The sequence below is a fragment of the Paramormyrops kingsleyae genome, chromosome 3 (assembly GCF_048594095.1).
Source record: "Paramormyrops kingsleyae isolate MSU_618 chromosome 3, PKINGS_0.4, whole genome shotgun sequence".
Classification (NCBI taxonomy): Eukaryota; Metazoa; Chordata; class Actinopteri; order Osteoglossiformes; family Mormyridae; genus Paramormyrops; species Paramormyrops kingsleyae.
The window spans coordinates 728398-754423 of NC_132799.1; the positions used below are offsets into that span (position 1 = coordinate 728398).

The following is a 26026-nucleotide window of genomic DNA, read 5'->3' on the forward strand; positions in this document are numbered from 1 at the left end:
ACAGGGCATGGATACGCTCACAACATGCACATACACACACACGGAGACACACACACACAAACACGGAGACACACACACACACACAAACATGGAGACACACACACACACACACGCACAAACACGGAGACACACACACACACACACAAACATGGAGACACACACACACACACAAACATGGAGACACACACACGCACAAACACGGAGACACACACACACATACAAACACGGAGACACACACACACACAAACATGGAGACACACACACGCACAAACACGGAGACACACACACACATACAAACACGGAGACACACACACACACACAAACATGGAGACACACACACGCACAAACACGGAGACACACACACACATACAAACACGGAGACACACACACACACACACAGACACACACACACAAACACGGAGACACACACACAAGTCTTGGCTGGATGCTCATCTCCAAAATTAGCACTAATGTTCAGCATGTGACGTTGGGTACGGGGATGACTTTCCCAGCTCTCTCCACCCCCAACCCCCCCCCCCCAGCCCCCCCACACAGATCCGTATACCCCAGCATGACAGGTCTTACCCCTCCCCCCCAAACAATACACAGGCCTCCCTCCCAGCATCGGAATGCCTGACTCCCACCACAGGTAGACTGGAGGCACTACAGAGGCCTATTCACATGCACCCCCGATGAACGTTCCAGAATGTGCAGCCGTCCACGGGGATGTCAGGCTGACAGGTGCGTGATCCCACCTTGCCAGACTAAATGGGGTCACCTGCAGACAGCATCCAAGCCAAATTTGGGACATCCGACACAAGCCAGCACAGCCAGTGGGGTGCAGGGGGGGCCCTGACTTCACATCTAAGGAATTGAGGCCCCCATGTTTATGCCCGATGCCCGCCTGGGCATCCAATGCCCACAATGTGGATGATAGAGGGGGATTGGTCTGATGGAGGCCCACCCTACTATTCACCCAGCCGATGGTCATATCTAAGAGAGGCAGACAGCCTACTGCCTTCCACCATTAATGCTTATGTGGCTGGTGTCAATCAGGTCAACAGTGTTTCGGTCACATGACATTGGACCCCCTCACCCCATATCTACCCTCCCCATCCATCTTCGAGCATCTTTTAACTGACCATGGATGCATCTCTTACCTGACCCATTACAAATGGTCGGTTAAGATAATCAGGTTTTGTCGACCTTTCCTGAGAAACCAGTAGCAGTGAGGCTATGCTAACGCAGGTCACAATGGACACGCCTCTCCCAGATGGATTAATCCCAGATGGATTACGCACTGCGCATCATAAAATATATAAAAGTTCACTGCCAAACCCCTTAATTTATTAGCAAGTGCAGCACCGATAGCTGCTAGACGTCATAGACAAGACGTGGTTTTCAACTCTGGGCAAATGGCGCACGCCCCTCATTCCAGCCAGTCTGCCGGGGCTCAGAGCTGTTGTTTTGAGCTTTTATTTAATTCATCGAACAGATGGTGCACGAACACAAGCAAAAAAGAAAATTTCTTAAAAAGCAGGTCACACAAACTCAATGAAATACAAATGCCATACAAACTGGAGACATGCCCCCCCCCCCACCCCGTTCTGCCAGAGAGAGCGGGAACTTTAAGCCAGGTGGGGTGGGGCGGCGTGTAACACACACCACAGCCCCTCACACTCAGCATAAAGGCTCACATTAAATGCAGCCCTGGTTTCCAACGAAACTCCATTAATATGCATTATAAATAAATGCAATGTCATTCATTAGCACTGATGTGTGCCCACCTGTGCTGGCATCCCCGAATCTGGGAGCCAAAGCCCAGCTTTTGATATGGAAATCAACCCGCGGCTTCCCGCCACCCGCACCTTCCCGGGCCGCAGCGGCAAACCGCCATCACAGGGCCTCAAACCGGCTCCTTCGGGAACTTCCCCACTCGCACACAGGTGGCGGCAGCATCACGAACAGGGGCCAGACAGTTCGGCCCAGCTCTCCCAGACAAAAAGGTCCGGCTCTGTCAGTCCCCAGCTATTCGAGAATTCTTTGCCGGATGTCTCAGAATCCAGAGTCAGGTGGCAGCAGATTGAGCAAAGGGCACTGGAGGGTTGTGCCCGCTAATGGACCAGGCAGTGTTGGACTCTAAATTGCCCAGAGAAGCAGCGCTAAGTAGGGGTCGGGCACCATACCACTTACATGCCCCCCCCCCCCCCTCCTTAATGGCAGCTCTGTAATTTTCCAGAGGACGTGTGTTTCTGTATGTGGGGATGCACAAGTTGGGTGTGTCACATGCCACCCCCCCCCCACCACCTCCCATCATGGGTATAACAGGCAGCTAATCTGAATCACTAATGCATCACTGCCAAGGTGATTCCCAAAACTGCCTTCATAACTAATGGTGCACCAAGACAAGCAGAAGCAAGCCCACACCCCCTAGGTCACAGATAAGGCACGTTAGCTAATTAAGGTAACATGTAAACAGGACTCTTTACACTCTGCTGAGCTGCACGCCTGTCTCTATATGTTTTTTTTTTTCGGTCCGACAATACCCAGGATGAGAGATGGAGCACATTTCCCAGTGCTGTCGGACAAAAGCAGGGCAGATGTGTGAAAGCAGGACACTGTGGTGGACGGGACACATATCCAGTGCTGCTGGCAAGCTCTCCAGGGTGACCTCAAACACACTAATGGCACAGGAAGCAGAGGCCACAGACACGGGGGCCAGAGCCAAAGGGCGAGCTCTTCCCAATTAGCTGGCCCAGGAAACATCGAAAGCAAACCTGCATATGCTCTCAAAAGCGCATGTATGTTGCAGGCTGAGAGAAACAGCTAGAAAGAACCTAGAACGAACCTCCCACCTGGTGAACTAAATCCGAGAACTGAAGACGCTCTCATACCAGTCAGGACCCACAAACCTCTGAAATTGGTTTTCAAAGAACATGCAAGAATGGGGTGATTCTCAGAGCCAGCGAGAGCTTGAGAGGAATAGGAGAAAAGCTAGGAATCTTCTTTCCTTTATCTGAGGAAAATAAAAATACATAAATGAGGATTTATAGCCAATATGTTTGTTCCATTGCTCCCCCCTCCCCCCAGCAGAGACTATCGACTCCCACACACTCAAAATGATAGCCGCTGTGTTCTTTCGGATCAGAGCCAGTTAGCACCAGCAGATCCTAAGAATAGCTGCTTCCATTACTGCTCTCAATGTACAATTTGGAGAATTTGCTGTCTGATTGTAGACCCATTTTCCGATCGGGAATCCAGAGATGGAGACACATCAGGCAAAGCGAGGGCCAGATGCCAATAAACTGTTTTGAAAAAAGAAACTGAGAGCTCCGTCAGCCCTTTCTGCCAGGTGAGAGAGAGGAATGTGTTTTTTGCACAAAATAGAAACGAGTCCTGTGACTAATTTGGTGAAACAGCTTCGGATTTTAGGGGCTGGATTCCGGTCATCGGCAGCTGGGGTGTTTCACTGCCGTTCTGGGACGAGATGAAAAAATGGGAGGCAGCCGGGAGGCTTACCCAACTCCATTTGAAGGTTTAGGAGAGGAAGCTTCAATGAAAAGGCTTCATATCTGCGCTTCCTTCCCAGGAACAGTATTATAATAATTCCATTTCAGCTACTTTTCCATCCCATGGCACCCAAAAGCTGCTGCGTCAGCGTTCTGCTCTTGGCCCAAACCTGGCGAGGTCCACCTGCCTAAACACTTCATCTTACGCAGTTTGTGAGACCCCCCAAAGCCACGGCCAATCCGGGACATCCGGAGCTTCTTGGGATTGCTGAAGCAGCGTAGCGTGGCATAGATGTAGGGGCTGAGCATCAGCTTGCTGACTGTCACTCCAATCATGGATCTTTGGAGGGATTTGGTGACACCGAGAGGGGCTCTGTCAGTGTCCTTCATCTACTGTCATTCAGCGTTAAAGACCCAAGAGTTTAATAAACTATATTTCCAAGTAATATGTATGGGCAAACTCTTAAATATGATCAACCATTGGTTGAAAGTTAACAGTTGTTTTAGAAACTAAATTTGTAAGAATTTTCCATATAGAATTAATTTTGGACGGTGACAGTGATTAAGAAGCCCTGCATAACAGTAAACATGCAAGAATTTCACCTCCACAAACATTCTGCTCCAATGATAAGGGAATGGTGAGGGAATAATAAGGGCAGGATAAGGGAATAATGACAGAATGGTAAGGGAATGATGAGAGAACAATAAGGGAAGGATTTGGAAATGATGAAGGAATGTAAGGAACAATAAGTGAAGGATAAGGGAATAATGAGGGAATTTTAAAGGGATGTCAAGAGAATGACGAGGGAATGATAAGGGAACGATGAGGGAACAATAAGGCAAGGATTGGGGAATGATGAGGGAATGTAGGGGGGATAAGAGAATGTTAGGGGAATGATGAGGGAACGATAAGGAAACAATAAAGGAGGGATTGCTCTGTTGCCTCTGATCGCTCTCCAAAGTCTCCTAACCAAGCTGCTTTCCCCACAAGATGGCCGTCAGCTGTTTTTATTTTTAAATGAGCCAAAGGTGGTCATCCTCTTGGTGCTCTGGCTAGCATGTGCCATAATCATTATGATTATGATCGCCACACCGAGGCCCTGTGCTGCAGTATCTCCCCGGGTAATAAGGTACTGCCAAGGCAAATGCATCATGTCTCAGTCGCACTGCTGTGATCTTCTTTACATGCATCTCGCTTGCTTTAGTAGAATAGGGTTTTTTGCATCCTGTAGGGGGCAATTCCTCAGTCTTCCAGTTCGGAAAACCGGCTCAGGTTGTGCAACATGACATTTTATTCCTGTGCGCAGCGTATGAATGGCTCCACACTTGGGACCGCACCCCCCCATTTGTCAGACTGGGGAGCGGGGGGCAGCTACTCGGTGGGACCATGAGGTACACATAAATCACCTATGCAGGCAGTAAGGCGCCCCCCCCCCCTCCCCCCAAGGTGCAATTCATCCAGCTTGCAGCGAGAGCTGTTATAGATAAAAGAAGAGTGGGGGGGCAGTGGGGAGTAGGGGACAGACGCACAATGACAAAGGCTTTCACTCTTCCGCCGGTGCACGGGAAAGTCTGTCTGCAAAGACAGAGAGGAAGATATCCCATCTCTCCAACCACCTACCCAGGACAGGGTCACGGGGGCCTTGAGCCAATACCCAGCCACCTAGGAGACAAGCATAGGGTGCACCAGGCCATTGCAGGGCACATACAGTCAACAACCCCCTACAGACGACTCAGAGGTGCCCCTGGAGGTGTGAGGTGCCGGCGTGACCCGTCGGGCCATGTCATCAGTAAGAAGCCTTAATTATGTGGTAGATAATCCCTAAATGCCACAGACACTTCTACAGCAAGACATCACCCTTATCTCACCATGCAGCAGAAAGTTGTTCACAGAAATTATTTTTAAATTATCTCCCCACACTGCTGTGCCGTTAGCGTTACCGACACTGACACACTCGCTGCTCGCCGTGCCGTTAGCGCTCTGGACACTGACACACTCGCTGCTTCCCGTGCCGTTAGCGCTCCGGACACTGACACACTCGCTGCTCGCCGTGCCGTTAGCGCTCCGGACACTGACACACTCGCTGCTTCCCGTGCCGTTAGCGCTCCGGACACTGACACACTCGCTGCTCCCCGTGCCGTTAGCACCCTCGACACTGACACACTCGCTGCTCCCCGTGCCGTTAGCACCCTCGACACTGACACACTCGCTGCTTCCCGTGCCGTTAGCGCTCCGGACACTGACACACTCGCTGCTCGCCGTGCCGTTAGCGCTCCGGACACTGACACACTCACTTGTAGCATTCCCAATACAAACCCACTCTCCATTCGCCGTTCTGTTACCACTTCCAACACTGACACAACCTCCACTTGCCGTGCCGTTACTGCTCCCGACACTGACACACTTGCCGCTAATAGCACGGCAAGCAGCGAATGTGTCAGTTAGCCGTTAGCGCTGTCATTAGTGCTCCCTTTCCCTCATACCCACTTTCATGTGCTATCCACACCCATCTCCGACTCCCAGCCTCCCTCATTTTCTCTCCCCCCACTTCTCGACCTACATAAAAAACACCTTTTGGACACACAAGGGTCCCTCTCGTCATCAGCACCTCAATGCCCAAGCTTCACCGAGTTGCTCCCTCAGTACCTTTTCTTTCCCAGTCTCCCCGCCCCCGCACGTTTATCTGTGGGAGTTCATCCCCCAACTAAGCCATCTCCCCTTCCAGCCTGTGGATCATCCCAGGGTTCCCCCAAAGGTACCACAAGGCCCTGGGGTGTCTTGATGTGGCCCACAATCCACCTTGTCTTCTCTGGTCCTCAGGTCTGGTAGATGAGTTTGGGGGGCATCACACATCTCATTCAGAAGGGAGCGAATCAGCCTTTTCCTTCAGGCAGTGGTTATCGTCACCTCATTGACATGGTCCTACTCATCAGGACACGGTCACCTATGACTTTGAGAACCTCATTTCCGGAATTTTCCATTCAAAGCATGGCGACAGACAACTTGACCCTTACAGTCACTTAGAGGCCTGTGTTGCTTGGTACCTCTTGTGTTCTACCCTCATATTTCCCTCATATTTCTAAAATACACAGTTATTTAGCAAGTTAGCATGTAGAAGGAGGATTCTTTTTTCCAGGTTTAAATTTGTCATTCGTAAAAATACATATACAGTAAGAGACAAACTGACGATCCCGAAACCACCACTCTCCACAGAGTCTGGGGAAAACTAACAAGTCACATGATTCGTCCACAAACCCCCCCCTCCCCTTCGATGTTCAAACCCCAAGCAGGGCCACAAATGAGATAGATAGGAGAGCATCCCCCCCCCACCGGAGGACACAAGCAAAACATAGAGAATTGACACCACAGGCTTCCAGGATGGCCTTGACGTCACGATATGGATCACTGCTGAACCAGAACCTCTGCAAAAATGGGCCAGATGTTGACAAAGCCAACAGCTGGATGTCTGCATTACGCAGAGCATCATGGGAGAGAGACTCAGGGTGATGGAGGCTGATTAAATCCAGTTCTGAAGACCCCATTCAGCCATATTACGCATCTCCCCCACCCCCCCAGGCTCAAGCCACAACACAATTTCTCCCTGTCATGCTCTAAATAAGAGCTGTTTATTTTCACTTGATGCAGAGAAATCAAATGCATTCAAACCCATCATCCATGACTCATCTATCAAACCACAGAGAGACATCTCTTATTTGACAGTGTTTATTTTTTTTAAAAAGCAAGAAAGTAGAGAAGCGGAGCAGCTCTGGAAAGTACCAGAGCATTAAAAGCGTTTGGAAGTGTGTGCCTGATGTATACAGAGCAAATGGAGTTAGCCGAGGAAAACCACAAAACGTGTCTATTCTCTGAGACATGGACACGTGTCATACATATTCTGCAAGTCAATGGGATTGGTACAGACAGGTACGGAATGGTATGGACAGGTACAGAATGGTACAGACAGATACGGCATGGTACGGAAGGGTGTGGGATGGTACAGAAGGGTACAGGATGGTACGGACGGATACAGAATGGTACAGACAGATACAGCATGGTACAGACGGGTACGGGATGGTACGGAAGGGTACAGGATGGTATGGACGGGTATGGCATGGTACTGACGGGTACAAAATGGTACAGACAGGTCCGGGATGATACGGACGGGTACCGGATGGTACAGAAGGGTACAGAATGGTAAGGACAGGTACAGAATGGTAAGGACGGGTACAGAATGGTACAGACAGATACGGAATGGTACGGAAGGCTACGGGATGGTACAGAAGGGTACAGGATGGTACGGACGGGTACAGAATGCTATAGACAGATACAGCATGGTACAGATGGGTACGGGATGGTACAGAAGGGTACAGGATAGTATGGACGGGTATGGGCATGGTACGGACGGGTACAGAATGGTACAGACAGGTCCGGGATGGTACAGAAGGCTACAGAATGGTAAGGACGGGTACAGGATGGTACAGACAAGTACTAATATACTAATGGCACAGACAGGTACTAGTACAATATCCTGTATCTGCTCCCTTAACTGGAGAGAAAAACATACACGTTTGATTCTGTCCATCTCTCTCATTTATTTATTTATGTTCCCCCCCCCCCCCAAAAGGATCAAGTCACACTTTCTGAAACACACACTCAGAATAGTCGTAGATCCAGCTCCAGAAATAAACCCGTCAAAGGAGTCTGGTGGAATTTTATTTATAGGCCTGGGTACATTTGCATGAGGCAGTCCACTCCGAGATGGATGGATCAGGAATGGCAAGGAAGTCAGAGGCTAGGAAATTCCACGGCTTCTGCTGAGCACCAAACACACACGCAGTGACCGCCCAGTGACCACCCAGCAACCGCACAGCGACCACCCAGCAACCACACAGCGACCGCTCATTGACCACAGTGACCTCATTGCGACTGCCCAGTGACCTCATGGCAACCACCCAGCAACCTTAAAGCAACCACCCAGTGACCTCACAATGACCACATGGCAACTACCAGGCAACCTCACGGTGCACAGCAACCACCCAGTGACCCCATAGCGACCACCCAACGACCACACAGCAACCCCATGGCGGCAGCCTGGTGACCCTACAGCAACCGCATGACAACTGCCCAGCGAGTTCACAGCGACCTCAGAACAACCACACAGCAAACCCATGGCAACTGGCTGGCAATCTCACAGTGACTGCACAGCACCTGCATAGCAACTGCCCAGCGATAGCCCAGCAACCTCTCAGCAACTGCACAACGACTGTACAGCAACCACCCAGCGGCTGCCCAGTAACCATCCAGTGACCGCCCAGCAACCTCAGAACAACAGCCCAGCAACTGCATAGCGAGCTCACAGTGACCACCCACCAACTGCACAGCAACCACCCAGTGACCGCACAGTGACCTCACAGCAACCGCCCAGCAACCCCACAGCGACCACCGAGGGACCCGACTGCGATAACCCGGCAACCTCCCAGCAACCGCCTAACAACCTTTCAGCAACTGCCCAACTACTGCACAGTGAACTCATAGCAACCACCCAGTGACCGCACAATTACCTCACAGCAACCGCACAGTGACCTCAGACCAACTTCCTATTGACCACCCAATGACCTCACTGCAACTGCCCAGCGGCCTCATGGCGACCACATGGCAACTGCACGGTGACCTCACAGTGACTGCACAGCAACCCCACTGTGACAGCCCAGCAACCACCCAGCAACCTTTCAGCAACTGCCCAGTGACTGCACAGCGACTTCATAGCAACCACTCAATGACCTCACAATGGCCACATGGCAACTGCCCGGCAACCTCATGTTGACTGCACAGCGACTACATAGCAATGACCCAACAACCGCACAGCGATCCCATGGCGACAGCCCAGTGACCTCACAGCAACCGCATGGCATCTGCAGAATGACCACATGGCAACCGTCACAACAACATGGCAAAGTTCACAGCAACCTCACAACAACCACACAGCAAACTCACAATGACCGCGCAACGTCTGCACAGCGACCACACAGCGATCGTGCAGCAACCTCACAGCATCTGCACAGCGACCTCACAGCATCTGCACAGTGACCTGAGAGTGGGATTCTGGTATACACATTTTCTAAAGGAGTACAGAAACATTCAGGGAGTGGGAATGTCGAGTGGCTGATGAAAAACACGCATTCGTCGTAATGACTGGTGGTATGGAGAGCCCTAAAATATTCTGATCACTGCACGGTTACACTGCCCCCTGATAATAACAGCAGTTTTAAATAAGGGTAACATAAAGCTTAAACATTTCCCGAGTCAGAATCCCAAATACTGATTGTAGTGCTTCAGACGAGAATTTCCATTTCGTTAACCGAAACTCCGCTATGCTTGGGAGGCGCCCATCAGCCCGGTAATTTTGAATCAGGCGCCCTGAGATGTTTTAGTGTCGGTCCCCCTCTGATTGCGGTCATTCCGCTGAGTGAAACGGCAACACCTCCCTCAAATCACGGACTGGGAGTCTCAACTGGGAAAAGGCTGGGATTAAGAACTAAAAACACTGCCGCTGAAGTTTGCATATACTTAAATCAAATTTACAAAAACATCTTTAGATACAACCTGCAGCTTTCAAGTTCTCAGTGAATTCAGACCGCAGTTCCCATAATGCATTTCACAATGTTGTAAATTAGTTTGCTTGTTCGCTTCATTAATCTAATAAACATTAATGCATTACATATTTCACCAAATATCAATAAGGTCAGTGCGTTTCAGGTGATTAACTGACTTCTCTCACTAATGAAGATTAGGTCCTGTTCGATTAGCCAGATTGTCTGACAGACGGATGCTTGTTTGGCGTCAGCTTGTGTCCGGTTAGCACTTTAGGAATAACATGGTTAAAAAAACGCCTAAATGCGTTAATTGTTTTTGAATTTTTAGACATGATGTCATTTACGGCTGCAAGTTTTATTGGGATGTTTGTTATAGGGCTGATATGGCTGCTGTCCATTTATATCTCCATTTCTTTTATATACATCCCACATGACAGTAACATCTGTCTCTGCTGGAGTGTGCGCGCTAGCGGGGCTAAGCTACCGCGATCCTGCTAGCCACTCGCAGCCACGGCCGCACTTTAAAGCCGCATTAAGCTGCAGAACTCGGCGTCTCGCGTGTCCCCGTGTCAAACGGCTCGCGATGAAGATAATGTTGTTTGAAGAGCTCTGCTGTCCCGGTCATGCCACTTTGCTGGGCTCCCTTATCTGCATGCAGACAGTAAACAGAACCCCACAGTTCTGCCTTGTGCTAAGTGTTGGTACCAAAACAAATACGCCGGTCCACCCTGCATAATTCCCAGGCCAAGGACAAAATCACTTCCACTGGGGCCCCATGACCCCTCTCACCAGGAGCCTAGGAGAACTTCCCCTGCAGATAAGTGTGACACCCCCATTTCAATGGGGTGAAAATGAGTGCTGGAGGGAGGAGAGTATTCCTCAAATTGTAATCAGTGATGCTGACAGCAGTCCCTCTGTTTCTTTCACACACACACACACACACACAAGCACCTTTCCCCATTCACTGTCCATTGACTTGCTGTAACCTCTCATCAGCACCCCCTCTAGTAGAATTATGGACTCTCGCGTTTTGGAGACGTGCATGGGCTCTCATCCCGGGGTCAGTCAGAGATGGAGGAGGCACAGTTCAGCACTGCAACACATATCAGCCATATCAGGGTATGAACCCAAGCCCCAGCCTCCCTGCCCACATTTCCCTTGAGAAGGTCTCCCTGTCCACATTTCCCTTGAGAAGGTCTCCCTGTCCACATTTCCCTTGAGAAGGTCTCCCTGTCCACATTTCCCTTGAGAAGGTCTCCCTGTCCACATTTCCCTTGAGAAGGTCTCCCTGTCCACATTTCCCTTGAGAAGGTCTCCCTGTCCACCTCTGTACCTTATTTACTTTTCATTCCAATCGTCTTCCCAAACCTACAGTAGAAAGGCCATTCTACGTTGTCCAGATCATGTCCAGTTAATCTCCTGTAATATGTGGTGATAGGGTTAAGGTTAGGAGATTAACTTTGGTGATAGGGGGCGCAACTACACATGAAACCAGGCACTGGAGGTGACCTGGAGCCCCATAGCTCCCAGGGTCTGTGCCGGTAATCTGTCTACGCATTTAACACGAGTGCCGTTGGATTACATCCAGACACCCATTAAAATAACCACTGCGTGTCTCTGTATAACAACATTCACCTCTGTGTTGACTAATTTGCTACAAGACAACGACCCCTCAGCCTGACCTGCTGGAGTGGTCACGTCAACAGCCGGCACATTCAGCAAGGACATGAATGAGCTCTCACGCTACCAAAACCAAAATGTTGCAAAAGCATTCATAAAAAACAATCAGCCAGCAGCCTATGACATAGACCAGGGACTCAGATATTGTGTTGTTCCATAGCACAGTGGTTCTCAACCTTTTTTCACAGCATCTTTTCCATGCCTGCTTAGTCGTGACCCTATATCAAGTATAGGTTTAAATTAATGCTATGATCAAGCTTCAGTGCACTTTGCAATTTACGCCACTCAATGCCTATTGCACAAATCTGACTGGATGTGTCAGTGAATTTTCAATTAAGCATCTGTGGTTTGGCTTCTTGCATTGGTTGAGTGTTTTGCACTAAGCATTTGCAGACCAAAGACCTGTTTATATGGGTTAATTCTAGAATTGGGGCTGGGAAATCTGATTGTGGATCAGCAAAGGAGCTTGCTGGTTTTAAAATTACATTTCCTACTCTGCCTTTCAGAACTTGCCATGACCCAAATTTGGGTCACGACCCATGGGTTGAGAATTACTGTCAGGGGACACGACACTTTGGCACATTCTACATGGAAATCCATGTAAAGAGAAGCATGTTTTCTGAAAGCAACTTGACATACTTGCTTATTACACCTGAGGCTTTCCATGTAAATCCCCTTAAATCACTGGACTCTCTGATGCTCCTACTGGCTGAAGCAGGTATGCTGTGAATTAAACCTATGCTCAGTCTCTGTTTTCCAAAATCACATTTCACGGTGGTCAGGCGACATTTTTTCTCGCAAGCATCTGTGCATGAACGTCGGGGCCCGACAACGTCCCGTAACGACAGCCAATCACTGGCCCGATCTTGCCTCGGCAATTTGTAATAAAGTAGCCTGTGTTTTTTTTTTCTTTTTTATGCACTGGCAATTTACATGCAGCTGTGAATTTAATTAAGAAATTGCCGGCGTTAAACCATCAGTTCTGCCCTGACAGCTCATTAGAACTGGCCGAACGCCCCCCCCCTGAGCAGAGCACTTAACTGTGAAACAAAGACCCAGACGTTCAGAGCCCTCTGTGCCTTTGGCGTCCCATGTGACCATGATGCTGGCCTCCGCCTGCCGCCTTTAACACCCGAAAATGTCATGGGACGCGATTACCCGCCTCTTCTGGGTGCCGGCCAGCGCCGGCCATCCCTAATCTGCCACCTGGGGGCAGCGTACTTACCCTGCTGAGTGCGCAGCTCACTGCAGGCTAACGTTTCCATTTCGGTACTCTACTTCAGACCTTATTCTGGGATAATAATTAGTGAGAAACAAACAAAGGCCTTCAGCCGTGCTCGAAATAGCCCCCGTTCACGAGGGGACACCTTGAGAGGGAAGAGCACGAAGCCACCTTGACTGGGTGCCGCTTGAATGAATGCTAACGTCTTTTAGCGTAGGTTAGCCAAGAGCAGTGAATAACCCTGGCCGGACACATCGGTCGCTGTAAATAACGGAGCCTCCGTGTGATTGATTATTCATCGAGCAGGAGAAACAATGTGCAGTAATCATACATCAACAGTACGCTTCCCCTGCCAAAAAAAACAGAGCCCCTAGTTACAGATGCTGATCTAATCACCCCAAGCGGCAGGAGGAACACGAGGAGCGAAGCCGTCACCCTGTGTGTTTGAGCTGCATTCTCACGGGATCCTTGCATGTAAGCCAGGTTTTCAAAGTGCTGACATGGGCCCATTTCCACAGGAGGCACCCGCCTGGCGCTGGTGACTGCCGTGAGATTTGCTATGCTGCTTTTCTAAATCCTATTGACAGCACGCTTTAAAAGTGCCGTCTTTAAAATGACACCTGGAACACAGTGTCAGTGTTTGCAACCCATCGCAAACAAGGAAAAAAGAGACAAACTGAATAAGACAAAATCAACAACTTACTGTAAATAGGCATGGAAACACAACGGGCAAGGAGGCCGTTTGTGTGAATGAGAAAGCAGAGACATCGAGAGAATTTCCTTAGCTTTCGCGAGAAAGCAGAATTCATTTTCGGTTAATGGGAAATAATATATTTTATGTTGGTCATGCATTGAGTTATAAAGGCCAATTTAGACTTTTATGGATTTACATAATTATGTTACCAGCTGGTTTTGCAGGAGAGAATAGTCATCTCTCAGTAGGAATTAGAGTGTTTTACAACCTTTGTGCATAACTGGCTCAGAATAAAATTCGAGTTTGAATGTTATAAAGTGTGAAAGCTGAACATTCACCACAAGTTTAGAAGACTCTGAATTTCTAAACAGGAATAAGACATTTCTCAGCAGCACCAACAGCTAGAGGAACAAGTCTTAAGCGTTGGACAGAATAACAGATGGACTTTTAGCAAGTATATAACATGGGACCCTGAGCTGAGTGGACCTTTAACCACAGGAGATCTCGCGAAGTACGTCAGCTTCACCAGAAAGTCGCTTTTCATCCTCCACACAGACACACTTCTCCCAAGCAGAGCAGAGCCGTGTTTGTTTACACAGAATATATATTTTCTTTCTATAAAAACCTGCCGTATTGTTCCGGGTGAGGATTTATAGATGACCTATTGCAGATGAAATATTTAATAGAGTTAGTTACAGGTTTTGAGATGAGTGCCATCGTACTTCTTCCTAAATGTGTCCTGGCGATGCCAACACTCTTACAAAAACAGTTACTATGGAAACACTCCACCCAATAGATGTGAGCAAAGTTTATGACTCTATTCTTGTCTTAAACGAAAGAGAACCGCATGAAAGGGACTTTCAGTGGGAGCAGAACCATATGTTTAAGTAATACCAAGGTCAAAGAGAACATTTCCACATGAAGCGAAGGATTATGCTGAGTTTGAGCTGCAGGCCCTTCAGGGGAAAGGCTGACTTATGGACGTTGGTGAGGAACTTTGACCAGCGTGCAGGAGGACACATCACCAAGGTGTGGGGGGGGCAGCATGTTGGGTCCAGGTTCGAATGCCATCTGTGCCCTAATGGAGAACATATAGTTTGGATTTGCGAGGATTTGTCGTAAAGCAGCTAACTAAGAACACGGTGGTAGCTCTCACGATTTGGCCTGATGCAACAAGCTCACAAATTTGGTAATAATAATACGTAGCCATTATACACTGGAGGTAATCAGCGTAGCGCAGACGTAAATAAAATAAATGCTTGTATCATTAAGCTCATTCCTCCTGGGTGACTAACATGCCTCACTGCTGTCATTTTACAGATTTATTCAGAGTGAGTTCAGCTGAAATGCTTTATGGAAAAGTTGAATGTGTAAATGACATCAGCTTGTGGATTATTCAGTCAGTCTGCTCTGTGTTCTCCTACGTCTCCCAACCCTTTGCTGCTCCTACGTTTGGACCAGCCTGTGTGCTTCTGGACATCCTCTGGTAGACATGCCATGGCAAGAGAGGTCCAGTCATTTGTCCATGATGACACTCCACCTCCTCCTGAAGATACTGCACCTCCTCATGATGACATTCCACCTCCTCGTGATGACACTGCACCTCCTCCTGAAGATACTGCACCTCCTCATGATGACATTCCACCTCCTCGTGATGACACTGCACCTCCTCCTGAAGATACTGCACCTCCTCATGATGACATTCCACCTCCTCGTGATGACACTGCACCTCCTCCTGAAGATACTGCACCTCCTCATGATGACATTCCACCTCCTCGTGATGACACTGCACCTCCTCCTGAAGATACTGTACCTCCTCATGATGACATTCCACCTCCTCCTGAAAATACTGCACCTCCTCATGATGACATTCCACCTCCTTGTGATGACAATCCACCTCCTTGTGATGATATTGCACCACCTTCTGGTGACACTTCACCTCCTCGTCACCTTAATCATGGCTGCAGCTCCTCAACAGCAGAAATGTCCATCTTCCAAGGTGACCCACTCTACCAAAAAACAGTGTGATCCCCCTTGATCCAACAGTGCTAACACTCCATAAAACATCACCCTGCTGCAGACAATAAAATAAATGAGTATGTGCCTGTTCTCCAGTGTGCTGTAGTTTTTCCCCAGGGAGCACAACCGGACAGCTTGCACACTGCATGCTCACACTGTTTTGCTTAGCAGACAACTTAGTCCAAAATAAAAGCAGGAATCGCAGAAGTTTTAAAACATGGAAATTAGCTATTGCAGTTTTAGTCAGGACGATAAACCCATTGAGGTTCACAGCTTTCTTTCCAGTGATTTTAGTCTTAAACGGCACTCGTAATCTCTGTGCATTGACTATTTCGGTCAATGCACTGCTTGGAGTTCATACACGACGTGTACATATGTGTACGCAAACATTCATTAAACCGTTCATTCCAACTAAAACCAATCAATGTACTTCAAAATGGATGCGTGTTGTTATTGTTTGTTCGACAACATTTTAAATATATATTTACAGCTACTGAGAACTAAAAGGATTTATTTTTTAAGCATGAATCATAAATGGAACCAATCAGTTCCTTTTCAAAGAGATACAATGTGGGGTATTCAGCATGACATCATGCGCATTAGTGTTGTTGCCAAACCAAACGGCTTCGCTGTCTTACCGGTGTAACTCCTGTGCTTGTTATGTTACTAACCTCACTCTGCTGATCCTCCCTAATCACCGCCATATGTTCATTTGGCTATGAGCAGCGTGGTCCAGGTGATAAACTATAGGAGAAGTAGGAGCCCTGAGTAAATCTGCTTCGATAGGATTAGGCTACCAGGGTTGCATAATGCCAGTGTTCCCAGGATGCTCTAAAAAGCTCAGTAACCTCGCTAACCTCCGTGGTCTTACGGTGACGATGACTATGCCTTCTGAACACGCAACGGGGGTGACAAGCCTCTTAGGGGTGTCACGTCAAGCAGACATGGTCGGCAGACATGCTGTTTGTCCCTGTCACCACAAAAGCTCCGTACCTTTTTATAGAAACCTCTAGAAGGAAAAGGGGTCCATTACAGCCTGACTCCAGAAATCAGCCTCAGACTGCATGCCGAGATGATTCTGCCTCCTCCTCTTCAAAAGCATGAAGAGATGCTTAAAGCTGAGCCAGGCCCATGTGCCACCACGGCCTGCCACCGCGGCCTGCCACCACGACCTGCCACTGATCTCGACCTGCCACCACGACCTGCCACCACGACCTGCCACTGATCTCGACCTGCCACCACGACCTGCCACTGATCTCGACCTGCCACTGATCTCATCCTGCCACCACGGCCTTCCACCACAACCTGCCACCGATCTCGCCCATCGCCTGTTAGTCACTCACGTCTCCCGGGAGGACTCCTGCACTCCCAGACCCCCTTTCTTCCTCATCCTTATCAGGCGGGTGAGAGCGATGAAGCTGAAAGTGCTAAAGTGGTTAAAGTCTGAACGTTAACCTCTGGATGTATTTGACATTTTTTTTTAACGACTGGGTTGTTGCGCGCAGAGCTGTGTAGCACAGCCCCAATGTCGCTCAAGGTTAGCGACACGGCTAATCGCCTGGCCTCCCCAGACGGCTGTGCCCCAGAGTTCATCCTCAGCTCACACTCCGCGCTTTACTAGCTATGCATTAACCATTTTTAAAATAACAGTTACGGCCGCTGTGACCTTTGACCCAGTGCTCAGCCAGGCATGAAGCCTGAAAAAAAAAATGGCTCATTTAAAGCTGAATTCCTGTCAAACCCCTTTTATTATTTGTGATTGGTGAGTGGATAACTTAAAGTGTCTGCTAAATTATACTTCATAAAAAACCTCAAAAAATGGCAGAATCATTAAATTGACTGTAATTGACATTATGTGTCAGGGATACTTTCAGGATGAATAGCCTGTAAGCTATGGCATGTTTAAATAAGTCAGGATCTGTGCTGAGATGTAATGGCATATTTGCAGGCATGCTTGTGTACACAAACATGCATACACTCACACACACACACACACACGTGTTAAACTCTGCGAATGCCAACAGGGTGATTATATGGATGTTTAAAAAGGATAGAGCGGTTTTGAAAGTAAATAGACAATAAAACACTTTACATGCATGGAGGATATTACTGCAGCAATGCATTGTGGGTAACACTCAACGCATCCAAATGCTGCTAATGATGTTGCTCTATAAAATGTTCATATTTATCCCCGTTTTGTCCAGGACCAGCAAGGTTCGGATAAGGGTCTGAGATTTTTTGATACTTCTTCCCAAAAACTTTGGGGAGGAATGTAGTAATTGCGGACTAAATTTGTCTTCGAAAGGTAAATGTCAAACAGCTTGCTTTCCAAAGCTCCTTGCCAACTATTTTTAGAAATCTTCTGGCCTTTGAGGGATTTTGATTAGGTTGTTGGCATTTTCTTGAAGCATTACGAAAGACTTCAGACAAGAATTGTTTTTTTTTTTTAAGTCATCCATTCTATGCTACCAATTACTGCACTGGGTGTACAGTGTCCTTACAGCTCATATAACACAAGAGAGCAGCTCAGGGACTCTGAAACATGGCAGATACCTTCAGCTTGTCTGCGTCGGACTAAAGGAGGCTTATACAGCAGGGATACGGTTCTGATCTCATGTAGCAGGCGAAGCCAATCTCAGATCTGTCAGCGTGTCTAAGTTCAGTGTGAAGCGGAGGACAGAACGAGGGTTTGTGTGTCTCCCACCCTGAGTCAGCAAGGCTTCGCTCCTGACTGACAAATGCAAGACATCCCAAATTAAAATGCCTCTCCGATGCCTTCAGAGATAATTACACGTCCTCATTCCCTCTCAGGGCTTACCAATGACTTGACAACTATTTGCGAAGTCTGTCATCTATCAAATAAAGCCTGGATTGAATCCAGAATTACAGCAGGGTGCAGGCCTGTATCACTTGCCATTAGTAAACAGCCAGCGACTTGCGCGTCCATGTAATGTAAGCAACCCGTGCAATTAACACTGCATGGAATAAGAAACTCAGGATTTACAGCTGCATGTGACACGCTGTCCCTTTGGGTGGACGCCTTTGGAGGTCCCCTTCTGACCATCTCCACGGGGGGGGGGGGCAGCTCTCCTGTGCCGACAGTGAGGACACAAAGCGCACTGCTCACCGCATCTCGCACTCGGACGGAAGCATCACTTCAGGGCTTTGCCACATTGCAATTTTAATGCAATTCTAATTATAACCCGTTTAATTCCTTAATTAGAAGCTGCGTTGGCGGCTGCCATGAGGCTCAGGGTGATGGTTCACGTCTGCTTCAGTTACACACATCAGCTTGACTGACGACGCATTCCTTCCTGAAGATGAATAATCCCACCAGCGGGCTCCGCGAGCCGCGGCCCTGCGGGACTCTGCGTGCCCAAGCGGAGCAGGCACTGTGTGTTTGGATCAGAGCACATTGATGCTGTGTCAGGGTCACGGCCATTGGAGGGGGCATGTTTGGGGGGGCTGTGCCGAGAGCTCAGAAAATGTTGCCCCCAGTAGAAAAACGCATGTTCAGCAACCGCAAAGGCGGCGAAGCCTCAGCCAGCAGAGACGGCGGGAGAATGTGAAGGCGCCAGCGGCTGGCTGGCTGGCCCCCTCTCCCCCCCCCCCATATCGCCATCGACTCCCTATCAGGCTAATCCACCTCGTGCCGCCATCTACAAATCACTCATGCGACTGCACTCTCGCCATCTGCCACGAGGAATCCCCGGCCGCGCTGATCGCTGTAACAAAATCCGCCGGACGCCTCCGGGCCTGTGGGGGCGATGTGGAGGTGGGAGTCATCCACCGTGGCGGCCGCTGCTGTCCGCGTGAAAGGTCACCCACGGCGGCCAGTGCAGCAGCGCCAGGCTGCAAAACGTGCCACTGAGCTGTCGCGCGGACAGGGGGCAGGATTCATTCACGACGAACTGACGGCAGGGGGACCAGATTAAAGATCACCGCTTCCCTCATTAATCGGCCGTCTGTCAAGGCAGCCAGCTCAGTTTCTCTTGCTTTGTTAGCAAAGGTGGAGAAAATTCAGATTAATACATAAAAATAACATAAGCAAAAGATACAAAGCTGCGGAGACACTGCTGCAGCCTCGGTACGGGGACCCCGGGCAGCAACGCTCCCTCCCCCTTCAGCTCACCTGTGTGTGATGCAGGAGATGCGGGGGGCAGCACTACTCTGCTTTATTATTCTTTTGGGAAGTGCAAGTCGCGATTAAGGACCTGGTAAATCCCAGTGTTTCAGCAGTGCTGGAAGCTGACACTCATGAGGACAGGACCCATGGACCTCCTGAAGAGGATGTCATCTCAGGGATCACATTCATTTATGATGAGGCAGGCCGCTTTCGGCTGACTTGCGCAGCTTTCAAATGCTAATGGCTAAAATCAGGCCTCTATGCATGTGGGGGAACAGAGTCCCACTCTGGGGCGCAATACATCCCAATTCTGGGAGAAGACAGGAAGAGCAGGAGAAACATCTTTGCACAGCAGAGCCGCGCTGTGGATTCAAACTGCTGCCTTTTAACTCTCCCGTTAAAATGACTCCCAGTTCTGCAGAGCAAAGAGGGTTGTTTTGCTAATCAGTTCATTTTCCATAAAATTCTAAAATTATACATGGTTATCATGTTAATTAAATGTTTTGGTTTGACATGGGGACATATAGCCTAATGGTTACAAAAAATATTTAAAAAATTTCTAACTGCCATATCAGTTAAACAAACTGGTTAATTAGTACGTGAATAAAAGGGTTTGTGGAAGGAATTTAAAACCAAATTTAACATTAATTCCAATAAACAAAGTGTGTCCCGTCTGCTCCTAAACCCTCCTTGCTGTCTTGACTGTGTCCAGCACACTGCTCACTGCCATTCCAGTGTCCCTGAGCAGCTCACACGCAGCTGCTCCTTCATCGGCCTGATCCCCGTCCCACGGAGATGTTCCTGTTTAATTACAGCAGACGCGCAACCACTGTCTGCCGCCGCCTTAACTTCAGCCTCATGTCAATTAAAACAGAATGATCAGCGTCTGCCCCACTGAAGTTCCAATCTGCCATGCAAATTCAGAAATATAAACGTCTTTTATGGGAGCGAATTGCCACATTTATCCTGAATATCAGAACTGAAGCCTAAATATGCATAAGTATACCAAAGCGCCGAGGTCTGACTTTTATATTTAATACTCAATAAACGGTGCGTCGCTAGGGCTCTCATATATGCGCATGAAACGGTAGTTACAGTAACTGAACTGTTATTCTTTAGGGAATTTAGCGTTTCCCAAACCCTCTGTGCATTTTAAAATAGATTATGGCATTTGCCCGTTTAGTTTAGGACCAGCTACGCAAAGAAAACTCAGAAGCAAACAGGCCAAGATCCTTATGCTCCGACATGAAGATGTGTCCGAGGAACACACTGTCTCGGGCTTGCCAACCCCAATTTACTATCGACTTTGAACAGGGAACAGTAACATTCATCATTAACGGTGATATTACGACTGTGACAAAACTAATGACTCTTTCAGAGGGTGGAGAGGCGCTGAAATTGCCCGCAGCATAACTAATTCCGCTGGAAAGCGTGTCCTTTAAATAGACGGAGCATAATGAAATGTTGAACCCGATGCTAGAGTAATGGATCGCGCCGAAGCGGCGGGGTTAGAGGCAGAAAGTGTAAATAAATAAATAACGGCAATGGAGTGATTAAGGTGAACTAAAGGATCGTGAGAAACAGCGGCCCTTAAGTGCCGCATAAACAGCAGGGTAATATAGATATATTCTGAAGGAACAGAGCTAAAATGTAGGACAGTAAAGCTGTTATAAAATAATAATAATAAATTATAATAATAATGATGATGATGATGATGAAAAACAGCCGGTTTAGTTAAACTGAAGCGCTCCCTTGGGTAGCTATAAATGTAATGCTAGGACTCCGCAGTGCCAGCCTGGGATGGGGTCACCGTGAAAGTAAAAAAAGTTTTCCGGGGGAGGACGATACGCGGCGGGATTAACGGCCGCTCCCAGCCGCCAGGCGCTCCGCGCCTATTCCTGCCGCCTCTTCTGCTGTCGGTGTGATCCAGCGCTCACCAGCAGCCATATTATACAACTGCTTATCCGGGCTACCAAGTTTAAAATAATAATAATAACCCGTGTTTTAAGCCACAAGAAACTGTGGAAACTGAAAAATCCTCTAATAATCTATAATACAGGTTAATATAATATAATATATAAGGCACACACACGATATAGAAACTGATAATGCGTAATTATTTAATTAAACACGTACCAATCCCTTTTCTGAGTAAACAGACGTGTCTTTGTGTGAACTTGGCTTGTCGTGTAAAGTAAGTGCATGTAACGCTCCACAAGTGCCGCGCATTATGCAACGCCGCCCCCACCGACTGCTGTTTACAGTATTAGTTATTATAAAGGAGGCCCGCAGTGCCCCACCATCTACTCTTCGCGTTAATTGCAACCCGGATCGGCCGTACGCCGCCTAAAACGTTCTGCCAAAGTGCCCAACTCCCTCCAGCAGGGCCGACTGTGGCCCAAAACGTGAGCCATGCGCCCGCAGACATTTGGCGCATAAAAAAAAGTTTAAGAAAAACGTCGAATGATGTCGTTCATGTTGAGGTATCATCTGGATATACAAGTAATAAAAATAAGCAGGTGACCTTGCAACCTGGTATTTCTGCTTAGTTTCCAAGAAATCTCTATGAATAGAGCGGCCCCGACGCCACATTCCTATATTGTACATTTCGGTGGTTATAACGTATGCGTAAGCAAACGCCGCACAAACCGGCTGGAGCCCAACATTTTACCGATGTGTTACAGCTACCGTTCGGCCCTTTTCGGACCGTGAAAAGAAAATTGCGAGCCTGCAACACAGGAGAAAGAAAACGAACGCCTTTCCCTATTTTCATCACGTCTCACGCATACATTATCGTGCAATCGAGGACAAATGCGGCGCTCTTTTCGATAATGAAATGCGATCGGCGCCAGCAGCGCTATATTGTTCACATCCATATGCATCACATTTTCAAATGTCATTGATTAAACAAAATTACGGACAGCGCTTGAACTGTCGGTGGAAATGCCACGTTTGGTCCCGATAAGCGAACAGAAATGACCATTCGCTTTTCCAGATTTCCTAAGTGGATTCAAGTTTGGAAAACAGGTGAAAGCACCAAGCAAGGCGTATTTATGCCCCGTCTGTGGGCAGCAAGGCAGACGCTCGGCACCCCGGTCGCGATCACCGGAATGCAAAGCAGCGTGAAACAGTGATTACCGGAAAAAAGGTTTCAAACTTACCTTCGGCTGCGGCCATCAGACATGCGAGAAAAAAGAGGACGCGTTTAAATTCCCCCATCGCAGGCATATAACGCTGTTATTCCACGCAGCCACGGGTGTCTTGGTGGGGAGGGTTTGGGGGGTTGATTTTCAGCAATCAGAAAAACGCATAGAGATCCAGCTTTGGCAAAAAGATCGGATGCCTACGGTGCAGGGATGCGCCCGGATTACCGCTCATATCACCGGGAGAGGGTCACCGCAGGGATGCTGAGACCCACAAGAGGCTTCCTCGATCCAAGGAGAGCGGCTGAATGAGTCGGAGGGAGCAGAAAGAGGGGAGAAAATAGACAGCTCGCAAGCAGCGAGAGGAGCTGGACTCAACCATCACATTAAAAGCAGGGGAAATATAGAGCGATCGACGCATCAGGACCGCAACTCGGAGAGCAGCACAAACTCTGACCAGAGACAAACATAAAGCAAAATAACTACCATGTGCGAAATTAACCGTGATTAACGAGAATCCGTAATGCAGTGGATAAAAGCAATAGCGTGTCTAATACCAATTCTCATTAAAGTTGCTTATACACACACACACACACACACAGATTTACAAATTCTTATACTCAACCCGGCGGAGAAATTAAATGAACGAATTTTTATCCTAAATTTCATTTTTTTTCCCTTGCAACCAGCTCGCCCACTGATCGTTAGATGAATCTTAAGTGTTTTTTTTATTTAGTTTTTTTCCGATGCATTGGAGGATGTGATCTGTGAAGACGTATCTCTTTCCATCATCTGTGAGCCTTTCTGCCAACTTCGTGACGGGTTATGTAATCAGAGCCCATTTTTAAGCTGACAGCGGTGTCACTAATCAATTTTCCCCAAAGGAAGATTAGCGGGGAGCCTCGCAAAAGGCAGTAATAGACACCACTTCAGTCAACAAGGGCAATGTCACGGCTCGCCTCGGAAGCACCGAGACGCGTCGCTGCCCCTGGAATATTGCTGAGATGTTAAGGTGAACTTGTGAGCACAATAAATGTTGAAAAAAAACCCAAAACTTTTCGATTTGCTAATGCAAAAAAACAAAAACGGGGGGACACACAGTTTTCGTTATTTACAAGCGCGACTCATTGACATCACAAAAGCCTTTTTCATTTTGAAGGGTTCTCCAGAGCAAAAAAGGGGGGAGCAGTCCGGTCTTATGATCTGAACCGGGTTCAGCACGTTGGACAGCGCAGTTGGACCCGCGATCGTGCGGTGCTCTGCTGCCATCCAGTGGACACAATTACAATTACACTATGCGTCGTGTCACCGACGTTCAACCAAAATTTTTTTTTAAATAAATAAATGAATACATAGGTGTAGTAATATGAAAGATGTTGCTGGATAATACGTGTAAACATTTGCCCTTTTGCATCCGAAACCCTCACCAAGTCACACCAAGTACTTTATCACATACATCCATATAAAAACTGTTTGACTTGGAGATTTCATTTACTGACAAGGAAAATACTTGGTTGGTGTTTTGTTTGATTGCACTTTGCAAGTCTTGCCCGCGATCAAACTGTAAGATACATGTTAAAAATGGATTTTATATTCCTAGAACTGCATGTTTAACTTAATCGCTTCTTAAGTAGGCCAACATTTGTTGCGAAGTTGTTTACAATGTCCAGCATGCCTCTTCTACAGGTCAGCAGGGGGTGTATGGGTTAAGTGTCTGTGTCAAGGGTTGTTTATCAGGGGTTGTTACGCCCTCTATTAAGTTACTTAACTAGAACTGTTTAAGGAAGAGACCTAACATTATAAATAGGTTATTAAGTAAAATCGTGATTTATAGTGTAAATCAGTCAGAAGTAGGGACGAGTTCGCTTCCTGAGAGGTAATTATGACGTAAGTTAAATCTGGGGGAAATTAGTTTAAGATAAGGCGATTAAAAAAAAAAAACGACCGCGTTAAGAAAGGCTTTGCAACGGCTCCTTTTATTAATGACGTGACCCAGGACTTTAGATGACAGAGGGAACGCATCCAGAAGCCTTTCCGTTATGAAGGTTAATTAATATGTACATTTATAAGTAATCGACAAATGAATCGCAGTGAATAATTCTGACAATTATACCAAGCGACGATACAGCACAATGCGGGCACTACATGAGCAGACTGATAGAGAAGATAGTGAGGCAGTGAATTTGGTCCCACTAACTGGTGTCCAGATACATTAGTTCTGTTCTTTTTCTTGGATCTAATAATTTTATATGTTAATCCTAATGCCGCAAATGTATATTACAGGTGAAAACGCAAGATATTTAACATCAAAATCCCAAGGAAAAAGGCGGCCCTTAATATGCAAGCAGATGGATTGCTTCCATAAGTTTGCACTTACGGTTTCGGAGTACTTTGATTACTCATTAGCCTTTGAAAACCTCGAAATTGAAAGTTCCCCATTGGATTGATTATGAATGCTTATGTGCCCAAAACATCCCCGACAGGCCCGAAAGGAATAAACAAACGGAACTCCTACAATTCATTTGTTATTCTTGTGGTTTAACAGAAGGCTACCACCGAATAAATGTATTATTACACAGAATTTGTGTATTTTTGGAATCCCTTTGTCACTTTTCGTAGATGATATTTTGTTTCTCTCCAAGCTTAAAATTGAAAATGAAACAACGCTGAAATATATTCTTGCATACTCTCACAGCTTTTCACTGCCATATTATGCGTGTGTGCGCATGCTGGCATTGACCTCGATACGTGGGGATCTTGTCAACAGCTGAGTCACGTATGCAAAGCACATGATTATGAAACCCGTAACATGTTGGACTTGATAAAACCGCCCTTGATCTAAGAGCCAAATAAGTGAATATGAGAGGCTGTCAGACTCTAACCTTGGGAATAAAAAAACCGTCTAGTTTGGCAAACACCGGGTCTCACGCCACGTCTTCACACAAGTGTGCTTCTTAACTCCGGCTTTTTTGTTTCCCGTGAATGATGACAGATTTTGAAGCTGAAACTTTTTTCCATGGGTGATCAAAGGGGTTTAAA

General features: G+C 47.6%; 1 protein-coding gene across 2 annotated transcripts in view; it reads right to left on the bottom strand.

Annotated features, from left to right (window-relative positions):
• csmd1a (CUB and Sushi multiple domains 1a) overlaps positions 1-23384 on the bottom strand; it is a 332617-nt gene extending 309233 nt beyond the window's left edge. For both annotated transcript variants that reach the window (XM_023829137.2, XM_072709329.1), the window contains exon 1: positions 23006-23384. In XM_023829137.2, the coding sequence (XP_023684905.2) occupies positions 23006-23072 (67 nt within the window). In that variant the 5' untranslated portion in view covers positions 23073-23384. The remainder of the gene's footprint in view (positions 1-23005) is intronic.
• Between the last annotated feature and the right edge of the window lie 2642 nt (positions 23385-26026).